This window comes from Vanrija albida, assembly GCF_041260175.1.
Source record: "Vanrija albida strain AlHP1 chromosome Unknown contig_1, whole genome shotgun sequence".
NCBI classification, from domain to species: Eukaryota; Fungi; Basidiomycota; class Tremellomycetes; order Trichosporonales; family Trichosporonaceae; genus Vanrija; species Vanrija albida.
In genome coordinates, this window is record NW_027191420.1 from 2,907,002 (window position 1) to 2,919,435 (window position 12,434).

Genomic DNA, 12,434 nt, shown 5'->3' on the forward strand with positions numbered 1-12,434 from the left:
GACAAGGGGCGTGCGAGCCAGGGCTCAAGAGGCTTGGGACCAAACAGCACTCTGCAAGCGGAAAGGGAAACGGAAAGGCCAACGTCATATGCAAGAGGCGAGTAAGAGAGAGAGAGAGAGCAAGAAGACCGGACCAAGACGACCGACCGACGGACGACTCATTCAACTAGTAGCCGTGGGCCACCACCACCACCTCGACCCCACGCCGTCGCGTCCACCGGCAACACGTTTCAACCTCGCCTCTTCCGCATCACTCATCATCCCTCATCCATCACACCACACCACGCACGCACGCGGGGTCCCATCCACGCGTGTCCCTCCACCATGACCACCCTCGTCGCAGTGCCCGCGGCCCTCGTGCCGCGCATACACACGGCGCTCTCCGTGGCCGCCTTTTCCACGGCCCTCTTCCTCGGCTGGTTCGCCGGGCTCTGGGAGCAGCTGTGCGAAAACTCGGTGGCCAAGTGGCCCGTCGAGTGGTTCCCCAGCGTCTCTGCAGTGTGAGTGGCCCCGAGCAACAACTCTGACAAAGCAGCGTCGGCGACCACCTGGCCCCGCGCGCGCCGTTCCAGATCCTCATCGCGCTGACGGCGACGCCGCGCTTCGTCCTCCTCGGCCTGCAGTGGATCGCGCACCGCTACCCCCCGTCGTCGGGGCGCGCGCCTGCCGCGCCGGCGCCCGCGGCGTCGGCCTCGGCCTCCACGTACGCGGGCAACCTCCGCTCGCGCAAGGCGCACAAGGAGGACGAGGACGCGCATCCGCTCACCGCTGCGTCTGAGGACGCCGAGCGGCCCGCGGCCGTGCCGCGCACCGGGCTCGTTGATGCCGAGATCATGTTTGGCGTGGCTAGGACGTTCTGCTGGTATGTGGTGTGGGCGGATGCAGCTGACGCGCAGCGGAGGATGGATGTACATCACCTCGCGGGATCAGCACGACCTCCACGACCTGTTCATGATCGTCTACCTCGTCCTCAACGCGCCGTGGATGTACCTCTCGACGGTGCACTCGACCAACGAGCGCGCGCGCAAGTGGAGGAAGATTACGTTTGGCGGCTTCCTCGCCGCGGTGCCCCCGCTCGTCTACCTCTTCATCCAGCACTCGGTCAAGCATGTTCCCGGTGGTGAGTTGGGAGGTGGTGCCAAGATTTCCTGGCCGAGCTTGGGCCTGCCGTGCTGACGCCCCAGCCTACACCAAGTATGCCTTCTTCGAATGGAGCCTCGTCGCGTGGGACGTCGCGTTCGACTTTGCGACGCTCTTCGAGCTCGGCCACCTCCAGGTCCGCATCATCGACACCACGTCGACCGCAAATGGCGATGGAGAAAAGCATGGGTGGGTCGCGGCATCGGGGCCCTCTACCCCCTCGTGGGATAAGGCATAGACCATGTATCGATATTAATGTATTCTTTCAAAACTACAGATCCGCGCAAGGCATCTACATTGCCCCGGTCCCGCGCTCCGCCTCGCGCTCGGAAGAGGACTGGACCGCTCTCCCGTCGCCCCCCTCGCGCCTGCCCTACCGCGATGCCCTCGCGTGGCTAAGCGACGTCTGGTTTGGTAGGTGCAGTGACAGGACGCAACTGACACACCTAGCCGCCGCGTTCTGGACAGTCTTCACTAGCGTCTCGGTTCAGCTCTTCTACTGGTCGGTGTGGGAGCTTGCCCTCTCGGGATCCGAGGCCGCCATCCTCATCAACCTCGCGCCTTTCGCTCTCGGGCGCCCATGGTACCGTGCCTACGCGACGTCGAAGGAGGGCCTCTTCCTTCACCGCTCATTGCTGTACCTCTTTGGCCTGGGGACATACGCTCTCCCCAGCGTCGGCGCCCGTTTCCTCTGCGTCCTCGTTGGCATGTGGGGCGGCTGGATCGCGGTCGCCGCGGATTCGTACCGTCTCCGCGGCAGCCCCGAGATGCTCACCCAGGGCAAGAGTGGGTAGCAGACTTGGGAGGCACGCTGACCCGCCAGTTCTCATCACTGGCCTCGTCGTCACGCTTATCGCAAAGTACAATGCCTACTCGAACAACCCGTTCTGGCCCCTTATGAACGAGGCGTCGGGCGGTTGGAACAAGACCGGAATCGCCCTCTCGGCCCTCGCGCTCGCCGAGTACTACTTCCGCCCCAACAACCTCTTCCCGGCGCCGCCTGTCGGCTCGACGCTCAAGGACAAGCCGCTCAACCTCGCATTCTCGCGCTCGCAGCGCTTCCTCATTGCCATCGGCTTTGGCGCCAGTGTCCACCTCATCCAGACGTTTGTCACCGACTCGGGAACCATCATCGCGTGGTCGTGGACCGGTTGGCCCCTTACTGGCCCGACTCTGCACCCTTGGTCCGGCCTGGTCATCCTCGTCGTTATTGCCGGCCTCTTGACCAACTACACGCCGTCAAACGCCAACGTCACGACCGTGAGCGTCACCACCCTCGCCTCGTTCATCGCCCTGGACAAGATCCCGGACTGGGCAGGCTTCCTCGCCGGCCTGTCCCTCGTCTTCAACATTGTCGTCACGTTCCCCGCGCTCCTCCGCGCGGTGTCAGCCATGCCTCCGGCGGTCACTGGCCGCGCCATGATCTACAACTGTATTGTCGACGTCGCGTCCGTGTTCACCGTGGCCTACGCGTTCGTGCCCTTTGGTTGGCTCCTACGCGAGCGTACCGACCTTGTCACGGGTCTTATCGTGGTGTCACTCGGCGCGGGTATCGCTGGCGCCGCGACCCTCACCCTCCCAGACGAGTCGCGCCTCCAGGCCCGCAGCAAGAACCGCATCCATGGCATCAACCACCTGACCCGCCTCGCAGCTGCCGTCCTCGCCGTCGTCACCATCGCCACGTCGTCCATCCAATACGCCGCCGTCCCCACCAAGACGCGCCAGCCGACGCCCTACTTCCCCGACCACAAGATGTTCTCCGCCGGTATCTTCACCGTCCACTTTGGTATCGACGAGCCCGGACGCGACAGCCAGCGCCGCATCGCCCAGCTCGTCAAGGAAATGGAGGTGGATGTTCTTGGCATGCTCGAGACGGATCTCCACCGCTTTGTGTACGGCAACCGCGATCTGACGCGCTACATTGCCGAGGAGCTCGACTACTATGTTGACATTGGACCAGGGCCCAACAAGCACACCTGGGGAGCTGCGTTACTGTCCAAGTACCCCATTCTCAACTCGACGCACCACCTCCTCCCCTCGCCACATGGTGAGCTCGCGCCCGCGATCCACGCCACCCTCGACATCCACGGCCAGCACGTCAACGTCATCGTCAGCCACAACGGCCAGGAGGAGGACCCGCTCGACCGCGAGCTGCAGACCAAGGAACTCGCGCGCCTCCTCAAGCTCACCGGCGACACGCCCACCGTCTTCATCGGCTACCTCATCACGCGCCAGGGCGACGCCCCGCCCTGGCCCTACGGCATCCTCTTCAACGACGAGACGGGTCTCGTCGACATTGAAATAAAGGACCGCTGGCGCTGGTGCGAGTACATCGGCTTCCGCGGCCTCTGGCGAATCGCCTTCTCGCGCTTGGAGCACTCGGACGTCACCGACACCGAACTCCAGGTCGGCAAGTTCCTCCTGCCGCTCCCCGGACAAAAGGCCACGTACGACGGCGACGACCAGCTGTACTGGAACATTGCCGAAACGGATATCCCCGAGCCGTGGCGCATGCCGACCATGTTCCGTGTGCCAGGGCTGCGAGGGCACGCGTATCGCATCTGGGACGGACCGCTCTACTACCTGCCTCCAGAGCACAGCGGGTTGCGGGGGTATGGCTGGGGCAACAGCACCACTTGGCCGCCACAATAGCTCAGAAGTATGTAGGATAGGTGGCATCATGACATATTCATACGTGTTGGGTGCAGCGAGGTGCAGGCAGGCAGGTTCGGAACCGTTTGACGCTGGCCGGAGGATTAACATTTTTTGCACGCGCTACGGTGCGTCATTCTGTATGACATTGGGCGTTGGGCGGGGGATTAACACTCGCTATCCCCGTGGGCGGGGGGAATACGCGGGGGGGACGACGGCGCGAGGGAAGACGGGCGAGGGAAGACGAGGACGACAAGTTGCGGAGAACTAACACATCCACCAACTTACCGCCCAAACCGCATCGACGCCCGCCAATCTATCAACGCGCCGCCCCGCACTAGCGCGTTTCGTCCCTCTCGAAGACCCTGAATCCCACTCACCCACCTCCACCACACTGCACCACTCTGACAACGACCACATCGCAACTGGCGGCGGCGGCGGTGGCCAGGCCTGCGCCGGCCTGCCGCCCGCCTCGAGTCCAGTCATGCGCCCGTTGACTCGCTCGTCGCCTGCACCGCCCCGCCGCCGCCGCGACCACGCTTGCGCGCCCGCCCCTCCCCCGCCGCCGCCGCCGCCAGCACACACGCTCACCCAACCCCCCGCCGCGGTCGCCACCCCCTCCCGCACCCTCCCACCCACCCACCCCCAGCCGCAAGCTATAAAGAAGGTCGTTTCCCCCCCAACTCTTCTTGCATCCCCTCATCCTCTCACACCTCGACAAAGACACCGAGCACGGTCATTGGACCAGGGCAGTACCAGCCCAGGTCAAGGTGAGCGAGCCCTCACCTCATCCAGTGCCAGCTAACCCCCAGGCCAACCAGCTCGGCCACCTGTCGCCCCACCCCCCAGCCGACCCCACCTCAGCCCACGCCCGTGCCAGCGCCAGCGCGCGGGCCTCCTCCCCTCTCCAGCGACGCGCTGCTGTGTCGAAGCCTCCCTCGACCACCTCGCGCACGAGGTCGCCCATCGCCACCTTCCTCAACACCTTCCTCAACACATCGCATAGCACAGTCCCGCAGTGGTGAGTACTCCCAGCCCGAGCCCGTCCATCCAGTCCGAGCTAACCTCCCCCAGCCAGCGTGTCCGTCACCTCGCGGCGTGCCTCGACCCCATACACACACACACACTCTCTCTCTCTCTCTCTCTCACACACACACACACACACACACACACACACACACGCCACACACACACACACCTCTCTGGCCACCGAGCCCAGCCGCAACCACCGTCATCATGGGCGAGTCGAAAGTCGACAAGCTCAAGCAGCGCCAAGCGCAATGGGCCGGCACGCCGCTGGCCGTGCCCAACGTCATCAACCTCCTTAGCGCGCTCCAAGAGTACCACCGTCCCCTGACTCGCGACGATCACGTCGCAGCGAGCGAGGTGTTCGAGGTCGTCGGTGTCGTTGGCCTCGCCAAGTTCTTCTACGCCGGGCTCAAATCCAAGAACGCCCTCCTCGAGCTCGCGTCCACAGGCACGCTCGGCCCCGACACCGCGCTTGCCGGCGACGTCATCTCGCGCACCCGGGAGTGCGCGCTGCCCGGTGTCTATCTCGACACCGGCGAGCGGAGTGGTCTCGAGCTCGGGGCGGATATCACACACCTTTATTGCGGTTCTTTAAGGTGCATCCCCAGCAACCCAAACGCGCTACCCGGCGTCTGCGAGCGCGTCTTCCACCACCACGAGACTAAGTCTTACAGGGATGCGCACCCTGACGCCCAACACTACAAGCTCATGTATGGCGAGGGTCTCAACGACCCGCACCACTACCTGTTCCTTTGGTCGTGCAAGTGGGACGAGCTCGCCGACGTCGTCAACCTCGTCCAGGCGAGGTTCCCCAAGGCGGACGCCGGCCTCGTCCGGGGTGCTGTAACAACCCGTTTCGAGTGCGTCCTCATCCTCGGGTTGCAACTCTACGTCACGCCGAAGAACAGCGAGCTGTACCCCATCCTCAAAAAGCATAGTGTCGTGTATGGCCGACTGCAGGGCATCGAGCGCGCCAACGCCGACACCGCCGCGAACCCGGGGCTGGCCAGCGGGTTCACTTCAGCGACGGGAACCGCGGCCCGCAAGCGCCTCATTGAGCTCGAGGAGGCAGACCCGGAGCGCAAGCAGAGGCGCTTGGCGCCTCTGATCGCCTCCAACCAGAGCGAAGAGAGGGTGAGCGTGCATCGCCGGGCTATGCTGACAACAATAGAAGGACGGACAGTCGACGACGGCGCTGGGAGAACGCTACATGAAGTGGACGACGCGTTACGATACGCCGCCGACGAACACAGCAAAAGGCTGGAACAAGCACTCGAACCCATCCTATGTCCTCGCTGTTATGACGTCCCCACCTGTGGCATCTCATCTCAGCCTCCTCCTTGGCGTAAAGGTGGCGAGCGCCATCCGCCTCCGCTTGCCGCAGCAGCTGCGCTCCGCCATTGAGGGCGAGGGCGTGTGGTTCAAGGCGGTGCCGACACCTGACGGGTTGTGGTCCACTCAGGGTACCCGCGTCCAGGTGTGGCGGGGGGACACGCTCAGCGCTACCTTTGGCCTGGACAGCTACGACGACCGCACCCCTGCGGGCCCTAGCGGCCTTGCACCGGCCGAAACGTTTCAGGTGTTTACGGCCTTCCTGGACTACGCGTCGCAGGCGTGACGGAGAACAGATGGAGACAGTGTCTTGTTGAGAACCGTTGTCAAGTAGAGTTGTCATAACAGCAGCATAAGTGTAGGCATGGAGAGCATCGTGTTTCGGGACTGCTTGTGCAACGACTTAACTGTACATGGTTGGGTGATGTGAATCCACGGAGAACTAACCAACGAGCAGAAGATGAGGCGGAGAACTAATCGACGATATGCGTAACGACGGAGAACTAACTGACGAGTTGAGTATGTACAGCTGAGAACCAGCCGACGAAACGAGTACAGCGGGCAACCTGTGCCTGCCCTTCATCAGTGCAGGGCCTGCTGGCATATTGCCAGAGGATTTCGGGCCACCTTTAGCTGTGGCGGTTGAGTTCCTGCTGAGACACACCTATCTGCCAGCCAGGCGCTGGCGGATTGCCAGTCGGAATAACACACCGTAGAGAATGCATAGCAATGCTTTTGCGTCGCTCGTGAATTCCACACCCAGCCAAACAGTCCGGCCCGGGCCCTTGATATCGTGAATGACATGCTGCAGCGCAATGCCATGGCAAAGGTATTGTGTGTTATCTCCCCGCTCAACCAGCCCAATCTGAATGACACACCCGCTGTACCGCCACCCAGATAATATGTAGAACGCCGTTATTTCATCACACGGCTAATGTACGAGCTTCGTACAGTACTTTGGATGACGGTGCATGAATGTCTCACACAAGATATGACGACGTGATGGATGCACAGGGCAATAAATGCATTACAGCTTCTTCCCTTTCACGCCCTTGGTGGAGGGGCTGGGAAAATGCAAGACGATGTATTCGGTATGGGCAGTGAACTGGGACTGGGTTTACAATGGCCAGTGAGCCACGTATGCAGACCTAACCCCAGTACAATGGTGGAAGGGTGTGACCCGACACCTCCTTTACTGCTGGTAGTGCGCAGTACATGCCAAGCGGTTCCGAACTTGCCCATGGATGAACAAGGGCAGCTATGTACATTTTTCAGTCAGACCACGCCAGACCCAGCTGCTCCTCTGAGGCTCACGGGGGAGGTCATCGGAAGCTGCCACACCGCCACAACCCAGTGTGCCACTGTGAAGTCGTTCACGTTAGGCATTCCTGCCACTGGCTCGTGCAGCAGGTACTGCTCTGGCCGATCTACTGTTTCGTGCATGGCCGCTTAACACCGCTCGTCCGCGGTGCGGTGCATACAACCTATCTGCCATTGCAACTTAGACGTCGTTGGGAAAGAAAACGAGAACGCTGAAGGTTTTCGCCGGGGGAGAGGCAACTGGGGCCGGCCGGCGTGCTTTCGTCGTCCGCACCAATGCTGAATGTGACGGGGAGGGTCTGCCCGTGATAGACATCGATCTGAGTACCAGTCGTCGCCCACTTGCCGTCGTCCGCAAGGAATCGCCCGGACTCACATTCCGTCGCCCTCGATGGCGGTGCGGTGTTGCTGGGGACGCGCAACCTCACGGCCTCGGGGACGGTAACGCCAAGGAGCTTCGCCGAGGTATTCGGAGGCCGGGGGGAGTCGAACAGCGTGAGTACACACGACGGGTCCGAGGGTTTGTTGTGGCCCTTTGCCGTGTTCTACGGTTTGGCGTCCAAACGGGTCTCCCACCTGTTGAGGCGTCTGGCCGTGGCGTCAGAGGACTGCTATTGGCGCTGTTCTTGTTAGAGAGGCTCAAGGGGTCAGACTCACTTTGGTCTCGTCCTGGTTGGCCGCCGCGAGCGCCGCACGGTTCGTTGCCTTGCGGGCGGACTCCTCCTCCTCAAGCTCATAGCGGCGCTTGATCGCCGCCCCTCCCGTCTCGCGCGTAGATCCGCTGGAGAGACCAGGGCAGGCAGCCGTGTCGCAGTTGGTGCGGGTTATTGTCGTGGCCTGTGACGGCGCGGATCGTACTGTGCCTGAGATCGACCTGTGGTGGCTCAAACGGTGCCTCCGGGGCTAGAGACATAGAGAGTTCAAGACGATACATTCGACAGAGATCTAACTAAGGATCGTGATGCTAGTTGCACCGAATGCAGAGGAGGTGACGGGATAGGAAGTGTCGTCCAGGGTAGTGGCAGTTGGCCAGTGGCGTGGTGCGACAGTTCTCCCCCGCAGGTGGCGGTGCGTAACGCCGTGCTTGTGCAACAGGTCGTACGTACAAGTCGTCGTGCCTTTGCGTGACGAGGAGGTTGGGCGGCAGCATGAACGGGCACTCCACGCGCGCAGTGACAGCACCACGCAGGTAGCCGGCAGGACTGGAAGAGCTCGACGAGGTCGTTGAGCTCGTTCCAGGTGCAGCGCTAAAGAAAAAGGTACGCGTGTGGCGTGTTGGCGGTGTCGCGGCAGCATAGTGCTTGACGTCGCGCCGCTCGTATCGGCAGCTTTTTGTTTCGTGCTGGTGCAATATGCGCTCATACACCCCTGGCTAGCTGTTGTCTAGGTACTTGAAAACAAACGGAAGGTAGTGGCGGAGGCGGCGGTGGAGCGGAGGCGGCGGTGGAGCGGAGGCAAATCGGTGGTATTCGAATATGGAGTAGGTGTCTTCAGGTAAGATAAGGCGGTCAGTCACTCGGTAGTCGATACACCTGGGGAGCCAAGGACGATGCATTCGTCAGAGCAGCAGCTGCAATGCACAGTGACGGACGATCTATTGAGTGTGGCACTCATTGGGGCAGTGACACAGCTCCCGATGACCCTTCCCCCTCTCGCTGCACACCTTGCGCACAGATGTCCCCTTACGCCCTGGTCTGTCCAACCTTTTTTCAGCGTCTCCTACGATCCCCAGCGTGACATCGCCAGCGTTAGCATCGCGTTGGAGCAAAAATTGCCGAAAAAGAAAAGAAAAGAATTCCTCAAAGGTATCGCGCGGTATCCTCTCTCGTCCGTTGCGTTTAGAGCAACGGGAAAGACGCTGTACGTCAGAGGTAGACGGCTACATTCCGAATTCCGTTCTGTAGAGGTCCTGGGTTCGATCCCCAGCTGCGTCTCGCTTTTGTTTACCGAGGAAGGCCGGAAGGAGCGCTCATTTCGTCGGGTGATGGTCAGTGGAATTGCTCCCGCCCCCCCCTCAATTTTGCTAAGTTGCTTCAATTGCTTCCGTCATGTTGTTTTGTTTATTTACGGGGACCGTTTTGCAGTGAAGAGCGCGTTGAGGATGTCGAGGGAGGTGGTGGACTCGCTTGGTGTGGTATGGGTGTGGTGCCACAACGGTGTGGCGGCTAGACCTCGGGTGGCAGATGGGCCCGGGGCGCATAGTCAAGTACTGTAGGCTGTGTTTGACGTGGTGTGAGCGGGGTTGACGACTTTACGGGGGAAGTGCCACGAGGGAAGGCCAGGGGGGGTATTGCTAAGCGGGGTAGAGGCGTGTCCTAAAAGTACACGCCCGTGTCCTAAAAGTACACGCCTCGCACTCGTACACTGCAACAACAAACGCCTGCCCTCCCTCTCTCATCCACAAGCTGGGGTGAGTGAGGCGATGGCACCACAACACACTCGTGAAGCTTCACCGATGCTCAGCCCCTGCCGCCCCTGCCGCCCCCGCTTATCCTTGAACCCATGCATGTTACAATATAATACACAAACAACTTAGAGCTTGAAGCGGTAGCCGTTCTCGCGCTGGACCTCGGTGGGGCCGTGCACACCCAGGTCCTCGCCCCTGTCGAGACGCTTGTTCTGGCGAACAAGGTACCAGCGGATGAGGAGGACCACGACAATGAGGGCGACCGATGCGGCAATGTTGACGCTAAAGGCGACAACGTACCTCGGCTCGCCAAAGTACAGGTACGAGGTCCAGATGTTGGACGTGTTGGCGACGGCGTTGATCATGGCGAGGGCGACGGCGCGCTTGGCGCTGGGGCCGACGACAGTGGTGGAGATCCACGAAAGGAGGACGATGGCGGCGGAATAGAAGGACGCGGGCATGAGCATCATGGCAAAGTAGCGGGCACCCGTGTTGGTGGTAGCGACGGCGATGACATTGGCCAAGACGGTGACGCAGAAGGGGCCGATAACGTGGAAAGCGCGTTCCTGTGTCTTGTCCGAGTGCCAGCCGTTGATGACAATGCAGATGATGCAGAGGATGTAGGGCGGGGCGGTGATGGCGAGCGAGGTGGTGCGGTCAAAGCCGAGGGTCTTGACGACGACGGGGAAGAAGTTGGTCACGGCCGAGGCGACAAAGTTGAGGGTGAGGGCGAGACAGACCATCCAGGCGCGGGGGTCGGTCGTGGCGAGCTTGAACGCCTCCCAGTTGCTCATCTCATCGGAGCCGTCGCGGGTACCCTTGTCGGCCTCGAGACGGTAGGCAAGACGCGCGTGCTCGATGGGGGTGAGCCAGCGGAAGTTTGATGGGCGGTTGGGGATGATGAAGGCGAAGATGGCGGCGAGACCAACAGTCATGCAGCCCTCAACGATGAAGAGCCAGCGCCATCCGGCAATGTGGTGCGCGCCGTCGAGGGTGAGGATGGCGGCGGCAAAGAGACCACCAAAGGCGTTGCCCAGCTGCGAACCAGAGTAGAGGATACCGGTGCGGAAGGCGAGCTGCTGCTTGGTGTAAAAGGTCGAGAGGAGGAACAGCGCGCCGGGGAAGAAGGCGGCCTCGGCAAAGCCAAGCAGCACACGGGTGACGCAGAGGCCAGAGTACGACTGGACGGCGCCGGTGCAGCCCGAGATGACACCCCAGATGGCGCACATGACGCAGATGTAGGTACCGGGCCACTTGATACGCGAGGCGAGCATGTTGGAGGGGATCTGGAGCGCGACGTAACCGGCAAAGAGGACGGCGAGGGCAGTGCCAAACTGCTCCGTGTCCATCTTGAGGTCGATGGTCATGCCGCCGATCTTGGCCGTGGAGATGTCTGGACGTCAGCAGAGTCCCCCAAGTCCCACTCACTGTTGCGGTCGAGGAAGTTGAGCACGTAGAGGATGATGAGAATCGGCATCAGGGTAAAGTCAATCTTCTGGGTGATCTTCTTGTCGAGGCGCTTCATCTCCTCCTCATCGAGGTGGGCGAGGGACGCGGGGAGCTCGAGCTGGAGGTGGCGGTCCTCTGCGATGACCTCGGGCTTGCCAATCTCCTCGAGGTGTGCGTCTTCCCTCTTCTCGTCAATGTGGGCATGTTCCCTCTTCTCGTCGGCGAACGACATGGTGGTGGGGTGAGTGGGGGTGGGGGCGGGGGTGGGGTAGTGGTCGGGGTGGTCGATGACTTGCAGTGGGCGGTCTCGATGCGAGTGGGATTCGAGCGGTTCCGTCTAGCCTGGGGATCCTGTCCACCCCCTCCCCCTCCTCCTCTTATAACACTCGCAACCCAGCCCCTGCTGCTCGAAAAGACCATCGGAACAGGCATCCAACGGGTGGTCCGGTCCGCAAATGTTACACTCCTCTCCCCGCCCGCGCGGAGCCGCCCACAGCCGTGGACGTCGGGGCATGTGAGCGGCAGTTGCAACACCGATCCCTACACTTCCCTGTCTCTAGCATGCGGAGCTGCGTAGCAACGTCCCCGCACGGCAATTACCACCTCCACTCCGTTGCGGCCGAGCGGTGATTTGGACCACTAGACTCCACGGACGTATGCTTTGCTGCCACTTAGGTTGGCCTGGCCCCTTTCACATGTGGTTGCCGCAGCAGTCAGGGCTTGGCCAACACCGAACGGCATGCACGGCACCCGCACGGCACCCCAATGCTCCCCACGGTGACCCCCCAACAAATGCTAATAATACCTCGATCCGTCCCTTGGAGCCATCACATGCTCGCCTAACCACGGCAAACAACGGCCCAGGCTTGAATGTAATAGGCCGATTCGTGCGGGTGCGTGCGTGGCCCTGTGACGGACTGGAGGGGATCGCCCGGTGTCGACGCCCACGGCCGCGTGAGTTGCCGCGTCGCACCCCCTTGCTGCGCCGGTCGGAGCTCCCCGCTCGGTCTGCTGACCTAGCACCGAGGATGTCAGCCTGTACGACTCTATGACGGCGTCTACCTGTGGGGACGACTCTACGACGACCGGGGCCGCTCAGTGCGAG

General features: G+C 61.8%; 3 protein-coding genes and 1 non-coding gene across 4 annotated transcripts; 3 read left to right on the forward strand and 1 right to left on the reverse strand.

Annotated features, from left to right (window-relative positions):
• Positions 1-324: 324 nt before the first annotated feature.
• Positions 325-3,792, forward strand: CWH43 (the record flags this gene model as incomplete). Its single annotated transcript, XM_069349822.1, has 7 exons — positions 325-500; positions 536-862; positions 897-1,120; positions 1,185-1,329; positions 1,418-1,554; positions 1,591-1,926; positions 1,964-3,792. The coding sequence occupies 7 exons, from the start codon at positions 325-327 to the stop codon at positions 3,790-3,792; spliced, it is 3,174 nt and encodes a 1,057-aa protein (XP_069213366.1).
• A 1,236-nt stretch (positions 3,793-5,028) lies between these two features.
• Positions 5,029-6,439, forward strand: Q8F55_001189 (uncharacterized protein; the record flags this gene model as incomplete). Its single annotated transcript, XM_069349823.1, has 2 exons — positions 5,029-5,955; positions 5,993-6,439. 2 exons carry the CDS (start codon positions 5,029-5,031, stop codon positions 6,437-6,439), a joined length of 1,374 nt encoding a protein of 457 aa, XP_069213367.1.
• A 2,888-nt stretch (positions 6,440-9,327) lies between these two features.
• Q8F55_001190 lies at positions 9,328-9,407 on the forward strand. Its single transcript has one exon. It is a non-coding gene; the product is annotated as a tRNA-Arg (tRNA).
• Positions 9,408-10,005: 598 nt separating this feature from the next.
• On the reverse strand, positions 10,006-11,561 carry Q8F55_001191 (uncharacterized protein; the record flags this gene model as incomplete). Its single annotated transcript, XM_069349824.1, has 2 exons — positions 10,006-11,273; positions 11,309-11,561. 2 exons carry the CDS (start codon positions 11,559-11,561, stop codon positions 10,006-10,008), a joined length of 1,521 nt encoding a protein of 506 aa, XP_069213368.1.
• Positions 11,562-12,434: the final 873 nt, after the last annotated feature.